The 16,356-nt window shown below is 39.5% G+C and overlaps 1 protein-coding gene across 7 annotated transcripts in view; it reads left to right on the top strand.

Moving 5' to 3' along the window:
- The window catches only part of HPS5 (HPS5 biogenesis of lysosomal organelles complex 2 subunit 2), a 40,441-nt gene extending 26,525 nt beyond the window's left edge, over positions 1 to 13,916 (top strand). For all 7 annotated transcript variants that reach the window (XM_045484703.1, XM_045484706.1, XM_045484702.1 and 4 more), the window contains 11 exons: positions 79 to 202; positions 1,134 to 1,283; positions 2,917 to 2,994; positions 3,523 to 4,100; positions 5,123 to 5,243; positions 5,668 to 5,823; positions 6,567 to 6,686; positions 7,530 to 7,643; positions 9,027 to 9,133; positions 11,729 to 11,999; positions 13,131 to 13,916. In XM_045484703.1, coding sequence (XP_045340659.1) covers positions 79 to 202; positions 1,134 to 1,283; positions 2,917 to 2,994; positions 3,523 to 4,100; positions 5,123 to 5,243; positions 5,668 to 5,823; positions 6,567 to 6,686; positions 7,530 to 7,643; positions 9,027 to 9,133; positions 11,729 to 11,999; positions 13,131 to 13,191 — 1,880 coding nt within the window. In that variant the 3' untranslated portion in view covers positions 13,192 to 13,916. The remainder of the gene's footprint in view (positions 1 to 78; positions 203 to 1,133; positions 1,284 to 2,916; positions 2,995 to 3,522; positions 4,101 to 5,122; positions 5,244 to 5,667; positions 5,824 to 6,566; positions 6,687 to 7,529; positions 7,644 to 9,026; positions 9,134 to 11,728; positions 12,000 to 13,130) is intronic.
- The last annotated feature ends 2,440 nt before the right edge of the window (positions 13,917 to 16,356 follow it).

Below are 16,356 nucleotides of genomic sequence, written 5' to 3'. Positions count from 1 at the left end.
TTAGAATTTTTTTAAAGATTAAAAAAAACTCCAGTGTGATTAAATTTTGTTTCTTTTTCCCCTGATTACATTCATCAGACAGTGTTTCTCATGTTCCTGTGACGTTTGAGACAGATAAGAATGAAACATTCCTTCCCTTCAGCATTCCATTACCATTTCGTTCTCCTTCTCCTCTTGTGTCTCTTCAGGCGGTCAAGGAAAGGTAAACTAATTAGTCCTGTCCCTTAATCCTGTTTCTGGTTTCATTTCAGTTGTCACATTAGGTACTTTTGTGCTGAGGATGGAAAGACATTTTGAATAAGAAAAAACAAGTCTTTAGGTTATTTCTCATACGACCTGTTATTTCCATCTTCGACAGTTTGGCTTCCCTCTTTGGGTAGTTGGGTATTTGGGTTGTTACAAATGTGTCTTCCATCCCAGACAGAGTAAAATTTTGAAAAATCTGTTTTTTCCTCATCCCTGATAGTAACAGTTTCCATATATCATTAGTCATTTTTTTTTTATCCTTTTAATTTGCACTTAGAATTAGAGACTCTTTGGAAGTCTTTCCAACTACTCCATGGGCCTAGAATTGGCATTCCAGTTTGAGAGCAAAGACTTGTATAGCTACTTAACCACTTATCTGAGTCTTACTGGATACTGTTTTTTTGTTTTTTTTTAATTCCAGTAGAGTTAACATACAGTGTTGTATTACTTTCAGGTGTACAGTATAATGATTCACTTACCAGATACGGTTTTGCTTGTAAAGGAGGTTATAATGTGACTAGTTAGCCACTGAATTTCATGAAGAAATTCTGTTAATTTGCTGGGCAGTATGGGGCAGGTGGTTACATGGCCTCCTTTGCCTAAGTTATAGAAACATCGCAGACAGAGCTGGAGTTAAAGACTTTTTCTTTAGCACTGAATCAAGGCAGTTTAGTAAATGAAGTGAATTTTTATTGTATGTTTTATGTGGGCCTTATATGAAATATGTAGCTGATTAAGGAAGTTGCTATAAATATAGTCTTTCTTTTTATTAAGTCCAAGTTGCTTTTCTAGGACTAATGGGAACAGAGAGAACTCAGGTACTGAATTTTTGTTCTTGGGAGTAATGAGGTGTTTTTCATATTAGTCTTTTGGTATTTGACTTCCAGTGTCTCTAGCTTTGTACGTAAAACTACTGAGAAGATTGGCACCCTTCATACAGGCCCTGATTTGAAAATAAGACCAGAACCCAGGGGTGATGAGCAGTTGTGTGAAGAGGATATGAGTCCAGTCACTTGCCCAAAAGAAGAAGACACTGAGTAAGCTCCTACATATAAATCTGGGTAAATTCTAGAGGACTGAACTGTCATCTTGAAGAAAGCCATAGACTGTGTGCTATTAGAGAAGGCACACATCTGACCCTGTTCATTGTAGATTGTGTAGCTCCTAAAAAATGTGAACACCGTAAAGTAAGTTTTGGAAAATGACACCTACCCATAGCAAGTCTATTGAGAGAGAGTTTTAATTAGGACCTCTTTCATCTGTCCTCTGCACAACATCCCTCCCCTCCAAATCCCTTCAAACTTCTGGGATGTTAGAGAAGACTATTAGATTAAGAGTAGGATTACCAAAGATCTAGGCCTTGTCCTTGCTGTGCTTCTGACTAGTGTGTGGCCTTGGGTAAGTCACTAATGCTCTCTGGCCTGTAGGATGAGAGCATTGGCATTGATGTCATGTCAGCATGATATGCTGGTGGCATAGTCCTTATGTAGTGGGGTTGTAGCAGAGCCCTTGGTCTGGCACAGTGTGAAATGTCTTGTCCATCTGGTCTCTGCCTTAACTCACAGTTCGTAGGATCTGAGCATTAGAAGCACACCAGCTCAGTACTCACCCAGGAATTGAGAGACCCACAGGCCCAGTTGTAGGTAGGCAGTCAGATAATTTAGGATAATTTCCTGAATGCTTACATTTACAGGACAAAAAGTACAGGTATTGTTGTGGCATTTAAGGCAGTCCTCACTCTGACCTTAGCCCACCTTTCCAGCCTCATTTCCAACTGCATGCTTCTAAGTGTTCTCTATTCTGGTCCTGTCAGAGCATTGGGTGGGTACACTTCACTACCTTTGTTCATGCTGTTTCTTTCACCTGTGCTATTCCCCCCCCCCCCATTCTTTTTATTTTTAAGTTTATTTATTTATTTATTTTATTTTATTTATTTATTTATTTTTTTAATTTTTTTTTCAACATTTATTTATTTTTGGGACAGAGAGAGACAGAGCATGAACGGGGGAGGGGCAGAGAGAGAGGGAGACACAGAATCAGAAACAGGCTCCAGGCTCTGAGCCAGGAGCCCAGAGCCCGACGCGGGGCTCGAACTCACGGACCGCGAGATCGTGACCTGGCTGAAGTCGGACGCTTAACCGACTGCGCCACCCAGGCGCCCCTATTTATTTATTTTGAGAGAGAGAGAGGGTGCACATGTGAGAGGGGAGGGGTGGGGGAGAGAGGGAGAGAGAGAATCCCAAGCACGCTTTGGGCTTGAACTCATGAACCATGAGGCCATGACCTGAGCTGAAATCCAGAGTCGTTTACTTAACCCACTTAACCACCCAGGTGCCCATCCCCCCTTTCTTCCTAATACACATACCACCTCCTTGGGAACACTTCCCTTGATTGCCTTATCAGAAAAATTACTCCTTTTTCTGTGCTTTACGAACACAGTGTTTGTGCCGCTCTTTAGCGTTCATTTTATTCTCATTTATGTTATGGTTAGTTGTTTGCATGCCTTTCTTTCTCTCTTGAGTTTACTCATCTTGAAGCCGTGGATCATTTTTTATATTCATCTGTTTGTGTCATGTAACGTTCAGTACAGTACGTGTCACTTAGTAAGCACTTAGAAATATTTGTTTAAGGAAGCTCTGATCCCCTCTAACTCTTTTCACACTTCTCTAGGGAGAAAAAAGAAGTAATTAGTCAACCTCCAGAAGAGGACAAGTTCCAAGACCTCAAAGTAGCAACAGCAGAAGCAATGTGAGTATTTATGAACAAGAGAGGTTTTTTTTTTTTATGTTTGTTTATTTTAGAGAGAGAGAGAGAGAGAAAGCCAGCGAGTGTGAGTGGGGAGGGGCAGAAAGAGAGGGAGACAGAATCCGAAGCAGGCTCCAGAATCCGAACTGTCAGCACAGAGCCTGGCATGGTGCTTGAACCCACAAACCATGAGATCATGACCTGAGCCGAAGTTGGATGTTTAACCGACTGAGCCACCCAGGCGCCCTGAATGGGAGAGTTTTATAGTGAATGGGAATGACTTCAAGGTCATCAGGAGTGGTCCTGAGACCATGTGGGCAAAGGTAGTCTCATTTGTAATTGAAATTCAACAATTAGTATTAAAGTTACTCTCGTATTGTCATCTTGCTGAGATAATTGTTAAAAGAGTTGAAAAGTAACATTTATTCCAGATAAGTATGTTATATCCAGTAGGTTTGCTTAGCATGAAATAATTTGTTTTAAAAAAAAAACACATGAAACATAAATTTCATACTTGTCTGTCTTGTGTAGGACCAAGCTACAGGACCCACTGGTTTTGTTTGAACCCAAGTCTCTGAGAATGGTTTTACAGGAGTGGCTTTCGCAGTTAGAAAAAACATTTGCCATGAAGGACTTTTCAGGCGTTTCAGATACTGGTAACTCATCCATGGCATCAAACCAGGATGTGCTATTGTTTGATGAGTCAAAAAAGGGAGTATTAGATGAAGATAATGAAAAAGAAAAAAGAGACTCTTTAGGCAATGAAGAAACTGTTGATCAAAGAACATGTGAATCTACAAGTAGTCTGAGGGAGCCCTTGGATGACCTTTTCCAAGTGTGTTCTCCATGCAGCATAGCTAACAGTCTTCAGAAGGATCTGGCTGAATTGGCAACGTTGTGTTTGGAATTGAATGTATTGAATTCTGAGACCAAAAGCACAAGTGGACATGTGGACCACACTTTGCAACAGTACTCTCCTGAAATTCTGGCTTGTCAGTTCATAAAGAAGTACTTTTTTGTCCTGGACTTGAAAAGAGCAAAGGAGAGTATCAAGCTTAGTTACGCTAAAAGTCCTTGTGTTTGGGATACTTTTATTGAAGGATTGAAAGGTAATAATCAGATTGCCTTATCAAATAGAAATCAGTATAGAGGACAATAGCATCTTAGCATTTTTGCATTTTAAAAAAAAGACTTAAGTACAAGATTATTTCCATTTTGGTCAACCTCCATTCTGTTTCCCACTCAATTTAATTTTTATGGTTTAATTTGCAACTGTATTATAAGAAATTCATTTTATTTCTCTTAAAGTCATACTCAGAAAACATATATATAGCAAAATTGGAGAAGTTGGGATTCAAATGAAATGTGTTACAAATGCAGTCATATAAAAACAAGAAAATCATTTATGTAACTTACTAATGTAGAGATAATATATGCCATATTTTGAGTACTTACTGTGTGTCACATATTGTGCTAAACACTTTAAGGAGGTTTCATTTCCTATCTTAGAATTATTTTCAGAGTGGAGGGTGTTACTCCATTTAACGGGTGAAAAGAGTGAGGCACAGAGAGATTTTTTTTTTTTTAATTTTTTTTTTTCAACGTTTTTTTATTTATTTTTGGGACAGAGAGAGACAGAGCATGAACAGGGGAGGGGCAGAGAGAGAGGGAGACACAGAATCAGAAACAGGCTCCAGGCTCTGAGCCATCAGCCCAGAGCCCGACGCGGGGCTCGAACTCACGGACCGTGAGATCGTGACCTGGCTGAAGTCGGACGCTTAACCGACTGCGCCACCCAGGTGCCCCAGGATTTTAATAATTGAGTAGTCTAAACTGTTGTGATAAATGTGTCACAATAACTCAGATGTAGAAGTTTATTTCTTGCTCATATAATATCCAGGACACGTTCCAAGTCATTGGGAAACTCGCTCCCATGTGGTAATCTAGGTTGATTTTAAGGTCCTTAAAAGTAGAGATTGTGTCCTGTCCTTTTTTTGTTTGTCCTCCAGTGCTTAACCATTGTGCCAAGCACCCAGTAGGTCCATAACTAATGACTGTTGAATGAATGTGTTCATGAACTGTGTATTTACAGCTACAAGATGAAAGGAAAAGGGTATGCTTTATCTTTCAGAAATGGCAAGTTCCAGTCCTGCGTATATAGAGATAAAGGAAGGAGACCTACCAACAAGATTAAAGTTAGTGAATGACTCAGTCCCCTTTGACAGTCCTTTGTTGATTGCTTATGCCGCCAGGTAAGTTGTCCTCTGCCATTTATATGAACTAAAGTCATGGTGTTTTGTTTTGGTTTTGGTCTTAATCTCTAAAGTTTTACTCAGTCGTATGGTGGGCAGCTTCTTGTCATTTTTTTTTCTTTTTGAAAAAATTGTTTTTTCTTTTTGAGAGACAGAGAGAGCACGCAAGTAGGGGAGGGGCAGAGAGTGAGGGAGACACAGAATCTGAAGCAGGGTCCGGGCTCTCAGTTGTCAGCACAGAACCTGACTCGGGTCTGGAACTCACCATGAGATCATGACCTGATCCAAAGTTGGAAGCTTAACCACCTGAGCCACCCAGGCACCCCGATTGTCATTTTTATTTCTAATAAATGCTTAGATAATGTAACCAAGTTACATCATCTCATTGAAGTTGGAGACTAACTGGTTTTGTTTTTAAATGCAGATTGTATGAAACGTTTGGAGAATCTGCTCTTCGGTCCTTAATCAGGTTTTACCCATCTATTTTGCCTTCGGATGTCATGCAACTTTGTCATCATCATCCTGCTCAGTTTTTGGCCTATTTAGACAGTCTGGTGAAATCAAGGCCTGAAGATCAACGGTGAGAAGGCGAGAATATTTGCAGACTCTCTTTTCTTTTGATAAGGCATTGTTTCCCTTGTATAAGCTGTTGTTATGTTCTTACTGACACCTGCCACACATTTGACACACCTGTTATGGAAAGGATGATTTTGGCAGTCATGTACCGTTCTTTCACAGTCCACAACACATACCATAAATGTGCACATAGCTAGTGTACTTCTCTTCACTCTGTCTCAGGGATTCTCAGTGAATCAGTGATGATCAATGTAAAATTAAACCCCTGCTTCACGTCCTACACTAAGGCAAATAAGCTTCCTTGTTGTCTCTGCTGGTGAGTGGATTTATTGCCACCTCTTTGTTGATAATATCCCAGCTTTTTGTGGATCTCAGTCCCAGATCTCATCTCTTTTTTAGACTGAGGTCTCATTTCCTATTTCCACATGGCCCTTGGTTTCAACACCTGCCCCCCCCCCCCGCCCCCCGCCGTTTCTTCATCTCATTGATTTACATTTGCCCTACTGGCTTTCATTTCTCTTTTTGTTTTAGGCCTTTTGGTATTTTCCTTATTATCTTGAGCTCAACTGTTCATTTAATAGGCTATTAGATTTTCACCAGCATTTCTAGACATTTTGTAGCGGAGGGTTTTCAAGTCATTTCATCTACTATTTTGGTCCCCTAATAACATTTTCTTCACATTCCTACATTTTATGTTTCCTTTCTCAGCATGAAGATTGGTGATTTTTCTCCCCAACTTTCTTTTAGGCCATCTTTCCTTGAGTCCCTTCTACAACCAGAATCTTTAAGATTGGATTGGCTGCTTTTAGCAGTGACCCACGATGCTCCCCCAAGCACAAGTACTATGGATGATGAAGGAAACCCCAGGTATAAAAGTTCTCCTTCCAGCTCCGATGTTCTCCTAGAATGGAACTGCTTTATTCATTCATAGCATTCTGGGCTTACTTCAAGAATAGCTATGGAAGAGACTGACCCAAGTCATAGTAGTAAGGAAACTGAGTGTACTTCTTAGTGGTTCTGAACATTTTTTGAGTTACAGATTTCCGATGATTCCTCTCAGAAAAATGCACATCCCTGCACAATTTTGTACATGATTTCAGATAATTAAGCTCTTTCATGTATCCCCATTAAGAGTCCTTGATGGTTAAACCATTGTATTAGAGGGAGGAAATTGTATGTTTTCTTCCTGGAAATTTCTTGACATAGCTTGATTTGGGACTAAAAAAAATAATCCATAAGAAATACATACTGATACATGTAACGTATTAGAAATGTCTCTTGTGTTTACCTCTAAGAGAAGCTTTTTAAAAGCCCCCCCTCCCGCCCCGCCATATGCCTATCATATATGCCTAGACAAAAGGTCTAGAAGGAGATACAGTGGCTATGAGTGAGAATTATAGGCTTCTTTCTTTTGCTTTTTATTACCTAAAATGTCTAATTTTAAAAAATAAACAGGTATTTGTTACAGGAAAAATAGCTATTTTTAATTTTTCAAAAGCCAAGTAAAAATGTTTGAAAAATATAATAATAATTGATATAATGATATAATGGATATTATAATATAAAAATATAATAATGGGAAAAATAAGTGACAATATGTTAATTATGTGACAAATATAATTAAACTCTATACTTCTCTATTAGATGGTGCATAAGCATTTTGTAAAAAGTGTTTCTTGTCTAATTCACTGAGAGTTGTTCATTTCACAGGCCCCATTCACACTTGCTTTCCTGGGGTTACAATCAGCTGCTGCTCCATCTCATTAAACTCCCTGCAGATTTTACAACCAAAGAGAAAATGGCTGACATCTGTAGGTCTCATGGGTAAGTGAGAATTGTTTTAGAAGCTAAAGATTAGCTTCTTAGTTCATAACTTTATAGTGAAGGACCTGAATTGATATGCTTTATCATTTGGGAATTCTCTTTACTACAGAGAAGTGACTTTTATTTTAAGTGATAGTAAAGTAGACGTCTTTTTCTTTTAAAATTTTATACATATTTTTCTTTTGTGTAGAAGACATTGGCCTTTACTAATTCCTCTCTCCCCCTGGTCCTTGGTAGCTAACTCCAGTTCTCAGGCACTTGGATGGTATTTAATTAAGCACCAGACTATGTGCTAAGAGTTACAGTTGATACAGGGTTCCTGAGAAGGGAGAGATTAGAATGTGCTCAATAGAATTGTTGGTGAAGGACTTAGGGAGGAGGGAGGAGACTTTGGAGGTAAAGCCTTGAAAGCTGGACAGGATTTGTATTGATAAAGGAGCCCAAGAGGAGGGTGGGTCAGATGAGAGAAACAGCAAGAACAAGGGCATGAGAAACTGACCATTGCTTTTTATCCATACCGCATATTAGTTAGTTATTGCCTGGCAGTGTTATCTTATGGCTCTACCTGGATTATAATCTTTTGGAGATAGGGACCTAGGTCTTTCTTTTTCTTTGTAATTCCTAATTCATACAGTGATAGGTACTTGATACATATTTGTTTATTGATAATAAGGGATGAAACTAGCCAGGTGTGGTAGGTGATGAGATCATGTAGGACCTTGAAAGCTCATCAGAAGAATTTATTGGTACAGAAATGACATGATAAGAATGGAGCTTTCTGAAAATCATCTCTGGTGTTGGAGATAGGAGGGCCAGCTAGGAAGCTGTCACAGTAATTCAGGCATGACTGAATTGGTGATGAGTATGGCAGCAGAAGAAGCACATCCAAGGGACATTCTGAGGGAAAATACAGTGGGACTTATAAACCATGGGTATAGCAAATAAAAGAGAGGGAAGAGTCAAGGAGAACTTACATAGTTTGCATATTTGGGGAAGAAATCTGAAAGTTTATAAAGTATATATAAGCTTACACATCTCATAACTAGTGCTTGGCCTCAAATATCAGTATTTATCTCTAGCTTTTATTCTTTTTTTCGTACACACTCTAGATCGAGGCTGTCTAATAGAATTGTCTATTAGATAATAGGAATATTATCTAGTTATTTCTAATTATTTCTATTATCTAGTAGATAATAGAATAATGCTACCACATTGTCCAATATGGTAGCCATTAGCCACTTGAAAACTTGAAATATGGATTAGTCCACTGAAGAACTGACTTTTTATTTAATTTAAATTTAAGGCTAATGTCTACTTTATTGGACAGCACAGCTCCAGATAAATTCCTTTTTATTCCTTTCTTCAATTTTTGTTTCTTTAAAGTTTCTGGCCTGGGTATCTTACTCTTTGTTTGGAGCTGGAGAGAAGAAGAGAGGCCTTCACCAACATTGTGTGTCTTAACGATATGAGCCTGATGGAAGGGGACAATGGTATGTAAGTCCCAGTTGGTTACTTTTGGTTGTAGTATATTAGAAGCCACTGCAGAATTTTCAATAAGGATACTTGGTTGAACATTTCGGTGATCCTGTATGTAATCCTGGTTAGCTGTCAAATTTGTGGAGGTTTGTTTTGTTTTGCTTTGTTATTTATTTATTTATTTACTTATTTTTTATTTATTTAATTTATTAAGAGAGAGAGCATGAGCTGGGGAGGGCAGAGAAAGAGAGAGAATCCCAAGCAGGCTCTGCACTCTCAGTGCAGAGTGCATCTCAGGGCTTGATCTCAAGAACCATGAGACTGTGACCTGAGCCAAAATCAAGAGTTGGACGCCTAAGCAACTGAGCCACCCAGGTGCCCATTGTTTTGTTTTGGTTTTTATCAGTACCACTTAGTATATTATAAAATCATAATTAGAATAAACTATAGGCAATTTTTCTATTAACAAGTGCCTACTATGTGTTAGTCACTACACTAGACACTTTTCCATCTGCTGTTTAAATAACAAACCTTTGGGATATTTACTGTTATTTCTGTTTTACAGAAGTTATAATTGAGGTCTGGGGGAAGGACAGTTAGTTTCCCCAAAGCTATACAACTGGTGGAGCAGGTGTTCAGACCCAGGTCTCACTGACTGTCTTTAAAGTTTATGCTCAGAGTCTTTTCTTTGCACCATGTTGCCTTTTACACAGCCAACAGTTCGGTATCATTAAAATGAACTTAAAGTGGAGTGGCAGCCAGCTTTCCCAAGTATTTAAATACTTAAAAATTGTTTTTAAATTTTTATCAATCCAACACAGATAAAATGACAGAAGGCCAGGGCTTTGACACACTGATATCTGAGGTCTGAGAGTCCATCTTGGTCTGTTTTCTCATGTTGCTTTATTCCTCTCAGTGCAAAGATGCCAACTGCATGACATCAGGGTCCTTCATTCAGCAGTGTGACCTATAGCCTTTTGCAGCTCTATTGGTGTGGGAGAGAGAAAGTTAGAACAGAGCAAAAAAGCCAGTTCACTGGCAAGTGTTAGTTAGCTTCAGATGTCCCAACTATTGCAAAAATAATTATCATCTTTGTTTCAGAAATGAAGAGGAGGGGGGCGCCTGGGTGGCTCAGTTGGTTGGGCGTCCGACTTCGGCTGAGGTCATGATCTCGCGGTTTGTGAGTTCAAGCCCTGCATTGGGCTCTTTGCTGACAGCTCAGAGCCTGGAGCCTGCTTCAGATTCTGTGTCTCCCTCTCTCTGCTCCTCCCCACTCACACTCTGTCTCTCTCTCTCTCTCTCTCTCTTTCAAAAATAAATAAAGCTTAAAAAAAATTTTTTTTAAAAAGAAATGAAGAGGAGGGCCAGGTGATTCTGCAGTACTAAAACTATAAACATACATATCCTTCTGAAAAATAACAGAATAGTTAAGATGATATAGTTAACAGATAATAGTTAAGATAATATCTTAGCAGAATAGTTAAGATATACGTGGTTTACATTTTTAAAGTCATGATACAATGTTTGTTATAGATAAAAACTGAAAATTCAAGAAGCATAAACAAAATAAATCCCACTTAAAATCCTTTCTGCCCATTTTGTTAATAAAATAATAGCTGTTCTTACCCTTGGTGTGTTAAATGGGGGTCTTTTCTTGACACTTCTCTTTTCCCCATAACTCATATTAATTGCTCTTCAAGGCGTTGTTAGTTTTATTGCCGGATGTGTATCTCATATATCTGTCTACATATTTTTGCTCCACCACCAGCTCCCTGGTCCTAGCTACTCGCCTAGATGGCTGCAGTCACCTCAGAATAGTCATCTGGTTTCCATTCTCTCCCACCTTTAATCCATTTTCCCTGGAGCAGCCAGAAGGGTTCTTAAAAACAAAAATTGGATGACGTGGCTCCCTTCCTTGAAACATGGTACATGGAAATCAGAATAAAATCCAGGCCTTTGTGCACTGTAGGCCATTCTTTGAGTTCCTTGAATTCCAGTTCTGTTCTGTGTCAAGTTGCCTTCCATGTTTCCTTTGTCAGAAATGCAGGCTCCTTCACCCTCCATTCCCGACACCCTGCGACCTCACGCTTGTCCATATGTGAGGCACAGGCATGTGCATCTCTGAGCTTGCCCGGTCTTTCAGCTATTTGCTCATCTATCCCATCCTCACAGAGCCCTTCTCAGACTCCCCCTAAACATGCCATTCTCTCTGATGGTTCCCTGACCTTTTCCTTTAATGCACTTAGCCCAGTTTATAAGTATAGATTTAGGTCTGTGTTTACCTCCTTTACTAGACTGAGCTCCAGAAGAGTGTAGGGGTCATCATGTCTGGTTGGTCTCCCACTGCACATCATGTGCCTAGCCTAGACTGTACCCAAGGAGTCCTAAGTGAGCGAAATGAAGAATTTTGAAGCTAATGTTGTGACCTCTCCTTATCATGAATTACTTATTCAACAAATGTTCAGAAAACAATTTTGTGTTAGGATGATATTATGTTCTTATGTTTTGGTTTTAAATGTTTTCACAATGGTTCTGACTGTCTCCTATATGCAGGCAGAGCATTAAGAGCCATTAGAGCCAAAATTGTGTGTTTCTGTGTGTTTGTGTAGGTTGGATCCCAGAGACTGTGGAGGAATGGAAGCTTCTCCTACATCTCGTACAGAACGAGAGTACAAAGCCAGCCCCCCAGAAGTCACAGAATGGGAACTTCAGTGATGGGCCTTCTCCCATCAATGTGGAAAACGTGGCACTTCTGTTAGCTAAGGCCATGGGCCCAGATCAGGCCTGGTCATTGCTACAGGAATGTGGTTTGACCCTTGAGCTGTCACAGAGGTTTACTAGAACCTGCGATATCCTAAGGATTGCGGAGAAAAGACAGAGGTAATAACCTGTCATGCCCTTGTCATGCCGTCTCCACAGGTGCTTGGGGAATGTGGAAGCTCAGAGATTTTCAGAAGGGGGTGGGGCTGTACAGATCATTCAGTCCCAGCCCCTCACTAACAGATGAGGGGAGTGAGACGCCTCTGCTAATGAAGGTGATTGAGGGAAGAGGCTAAAAGTAATTATTGTGTCTCATACTTGTGACCAAGACACTCTGTAAGTTCATGTGAATACCCAAATCTGGTGTGTACTCAGTTCTTGAAGACAGTTATTAGTACCAAATATCAAGTTGTCTCAGGGCTTTTTTTGCTTTTGTTTTAATTTTGGTAACATACAGATAAAATTCACCATCTTACCCATTTTTAAGTTTGGTTCAGTAGTGTTAATTATGTTCATATCATCTTGAAAACCTTAAACTTTACCTATTAAACAACAACTCCTCGTGACCCCCTCCATGTAGCTTCTCGTAACCACCAATCTATTTTCTGTCTCTATAATTTTGACTACAGTAGTCTCTTTGAGACCCTGCTTTCAATTCTTTTGGGTGTATACCCAGAAGTGGAATTGCTAGATCATATGGGATTCTAGTTTTAATTTTTTTTAGGAACTGCCATACTGTTCTCCATAGGGGCTACACCATTTAACATTCCCACCAATGATGCACAAGGGCTCCATTTTCTCCATATTCTCACCAACAGTAGTTATGTTATTACTATTATTTTTTGATAGTAACCATCCTAATGGGCATGAGGTGAGAAGTATTTTGGTTTTTATTTGCATTTTCTTAGTGATTAATGATGTTGAACATCTTTTCATATGCTTGTTGGCTGTTGTATATCGTCTTTGGAGACATTTCTATTCAAGTCTTTTTGCCTGTTTTTAAATCACGTTTTTTTGTTATTGTATGAATTTTTTATATATTCTGGATATTAACCCTTTATCAGATATATGATTTGTGATATTTTCCCCTATTGGATAGGATGCCTTTTCACTGTGTTGATTGTGTCTTTTGATGCACAGAATCCGTCAGCTTTTTGAATCCTTTAATTCTTTGTGGGTTCAAAAAAATTTTTTTTTGTAAATAGAACAATGAAAACTAAATGTGCTTGTTTCTTTTCTTTGGGATTTCAGAGCCTTGATACAAAGCATGCTTGAAAAATGTGATCGGTTTCTCTGGTCTCAGCAGGCCTAGTGGAAGAAGATTCATCACAATGTCATAATATTTTGAGAAAAACTGAGTCATGCTCCTGAGCCTCCTGAACACATTTGCTGTGGAAGGAAAGGTACCGCCTCAAAACCCTGCCACCTTCCTGGGAATACTTTTGCCAGTGTCCATAACTTCTGTATCTGTGGCTCTGTGAACTCAGTGTTTGTCAACCAGGGTTGAATTTTGAAAGGAATCAGTCCTTGTTTGCTGAATCGAAGTGTCCTGGAGTCAAAATGTGAAAGTTCACAGCTGAATTACAGTATTATTTTCCCCTTGCTAGTGAATCGGGGGAATTATTTTCCTATTGTGACTCTTCATGTAGGAACAGAAGTTTCTCATCCTGCTTGTAATGAAAACAGATAAAGTCATTGACAGGAGTTGAATTTTTTTTATATCTTACCTGGGATAGTTGAGAAATTTATTGACATAAGACTGGGCATAACGGAATTAACACATAAAATACGCGAAACACTGAAGATTCAGATTAGATATTTACATGAAATGGCCCCATATTTAAATTGAGCTAATTTAAAATAGATTTTTCTCCAATATTTGACATTTTCTAATCTGAACATATATACAAATGACTAATTTATTACCAGAAATGTTTTATCTCTAATCTTTCCTAAACAGTGGTCCAAAGGAATCATGCACTTTTAAAAATTATTTTTTTTAAAGCCATAATAAAGGAAAGCTTAAGTACTAACAAAGACTGCAGCGAGCACTTGTGTCATTGAAGCCATGCACTAGAATGCCTCCCATCAAGCTCCTGTATGTTTGCATAGCATGTCACATTAATGATACATGTAAAATCTGGTTAAGTTTTTATTTGAATAGAATACAGACATGAGGTTTATTGTGAGCAATTTGCAGGAAGGTGTTGGAGTAAGCTCAACGTGGAGTAAGAAAAGTGTTGGATACGTTGAATGATTCGCTTCTTTTTTTCATTCAGAACACAGCCAAAGAACTATAGACAGAAATTGCTGTCATGCTTCCACATGATATTCAGATATCATGTCACCAGATGGGTTGAAGACATTATCAGAGAAAGGAGGCTTCACAAAGTTTCTTAGAGTTTTGGGAAGCTTGGAAAACCTAACAATTGTGGTCTACAGTGGGGGTGGGGGTGGGGGTGGAGTGTGTGTGTGTGTGTGTGGTGTTTCCCCTTACCAAACAATTTCCTGACACCAGTTGGGTGTCCTATAATGCAACCCAATTCTGACACTATTGACCCAAAGGCAGCATCAGATCCCACAGGTAAAGGGCTCAGTCCCAAAAAACTCTCCTCCACTTTAGACACTAATTCCAAGTCCAGGTTGTTAACTATACTTCTGACCAAGAAGAAACATTTTATTTACTAGATTGCCAACTTCTTATAAAAGGATGTAATTTAGGAACAGCCAGATAGAAGACACATGTAGGGCAGGGTACGGGGAAAAGCATAAGGAGCTTCCATGTCTGCTCTAAGCGCCACCTTCTCCAAGTCTTTATGTGTTCCCAATCTAGAAGCTCTCTGAATCAAGTTCTCTGCGGTTTTTTTATACCTTCATTACAGGGGCGTGATTAATTAAATCATTTGTCGTTAGCTATTGAACTCAATGTCCAGTCCCTTTCCCTTCCTGAGGTCAGGGGTGGGGCATGGGGGATGAGACTGAAAGTACAAGACACCTCTATGGCACTCATCACTTGGGAAATTCTAAGGGCTTTAGGAGCTCTGTGCCAGAAAAGGGAGGAAGACCAAATATATATTTCTTACTGTAAGTCACAATATCATACCTTCCCACTAGCATTAGCTGGATTTTGGCTGTATTGGATTATGTTGAATGTGAGTCGGTACTAAGGTAAAGAGCAAGAACCCTCCCTTCACTGTCTCTCAGCTTTTGTCATTACATAATGACATACTGTCCACAAGAGAACAGAAGAAATCTCAGGAGACAGCCTGAACTGGCACAGTTGTGCAGTCATTTCCTAACAGATTATTCTAGGGCATATTACAGCAATCCTCATTTGCCAAAAGGGTACAGAGAAATTTATAACACTGAAAAACATAATCGCATCATCTGAATTTATCTTCCAAAGTAAACCAAGCAACAACAACAAAAGTCCCCTTCAGTTAAACATTTAAATTTCATCAGTCTAGTTGGCTATTAGGCAGTGTTTTCAAATACAACTTGTATCTTTGACTTCCCTGAAGATGGCTGGACAGTGATTCATGGTTGCCTCAGTTTTAACAGGGCCACAGATTCGCATAGTGGCTGAGAGCTTGGGTTCTGAGGCACACTGTCTAGCTTTGAATGTTGCTGTGTGTCTTTCTAAGTGACCTTGGGAGAGTTACTTTGTTTTTCTGAGTTTCAGTTTTCTCATCTATATTATGGGGACAGTAGTAGCACTCAGTCAGGATAGTTTGAGAATTAACTGAGGTCATAAATGTGAAGCACAAAACACAGTGCCTGGCGCATAGGTTAGAGCCAGCTGTTAGTGACACATGAGACTAGAGTGCAGGGCAGTAGTGCTTGTGACCAGTGCACGGGTAATAAATATTAGCTGTCATTTGAAAGGTATGGAATATCCTTTTACTGCTTTTACCCTGTAGTGATCAGACCCATGTAAACTGGTTTGTATGAATCTGAGAGAGTGAGAAGACCAAAATTGAAGTTAGTAATTTCCTTGTATGTGTTAAATCTGTCCCCGTTCTGCCCAAGGCTCAAAACCTTGTAGTCATCCCTGCCTCTCCCGCTCCTCAACCCTCACTTCCAGTCACCAGATAAATCCTCTCAATACTGTGTTGGTGGTGTTCTCCAGAGGTCGTTTTTTTCTCCAGTCTCTGTTGCTGCCCATCCACATTCTCGTTACTCCTTGCTTGCCTGAATGCTTGGAGCAGTCTTAGTGACCTTTCTTTCTTCACGTCTAAAGTCTTGCCTTCCCCACTGCCGCCACTCAGTCTCAGCTCCTCAAAGTGTAAGCACCTAGGTATCACCCAAGTGAGGTGATTGACAAACTTGCTATATGTCAGAGTCACCACAGGAGCACGTGAAAGATAACTGATTTCAGGGATCCTGGCCCAGACCTGGAGTCTGTACATCTAGGGTCTAATTTAATCCTCAATTGACCTCCCACCCCCATATCATTCCTAGATTTAGATACAGAGTT

Source organism: Leopardus geoffroyi, chromosome D1, assembly GCF_018350155.1.
Source record: "Leopardus geoffroyi isolate Oge1 chromosome D1, O.geoffroyi_Oge1_pat1.0, whole genome shotgun sequence".
Taxonomy (NCBI): domain Eukaryota; kingdom Metazoa; phylum Chordata; class Mammalia; order Carnivora; family Felidae; genus Leopardus; species Leopardus geoffroyi.
The sequence above is the reverse complement of the archived record's forward strand: the minus strand, read 5'-3'. Positions and strand labels throughout refer to the sequence as shown.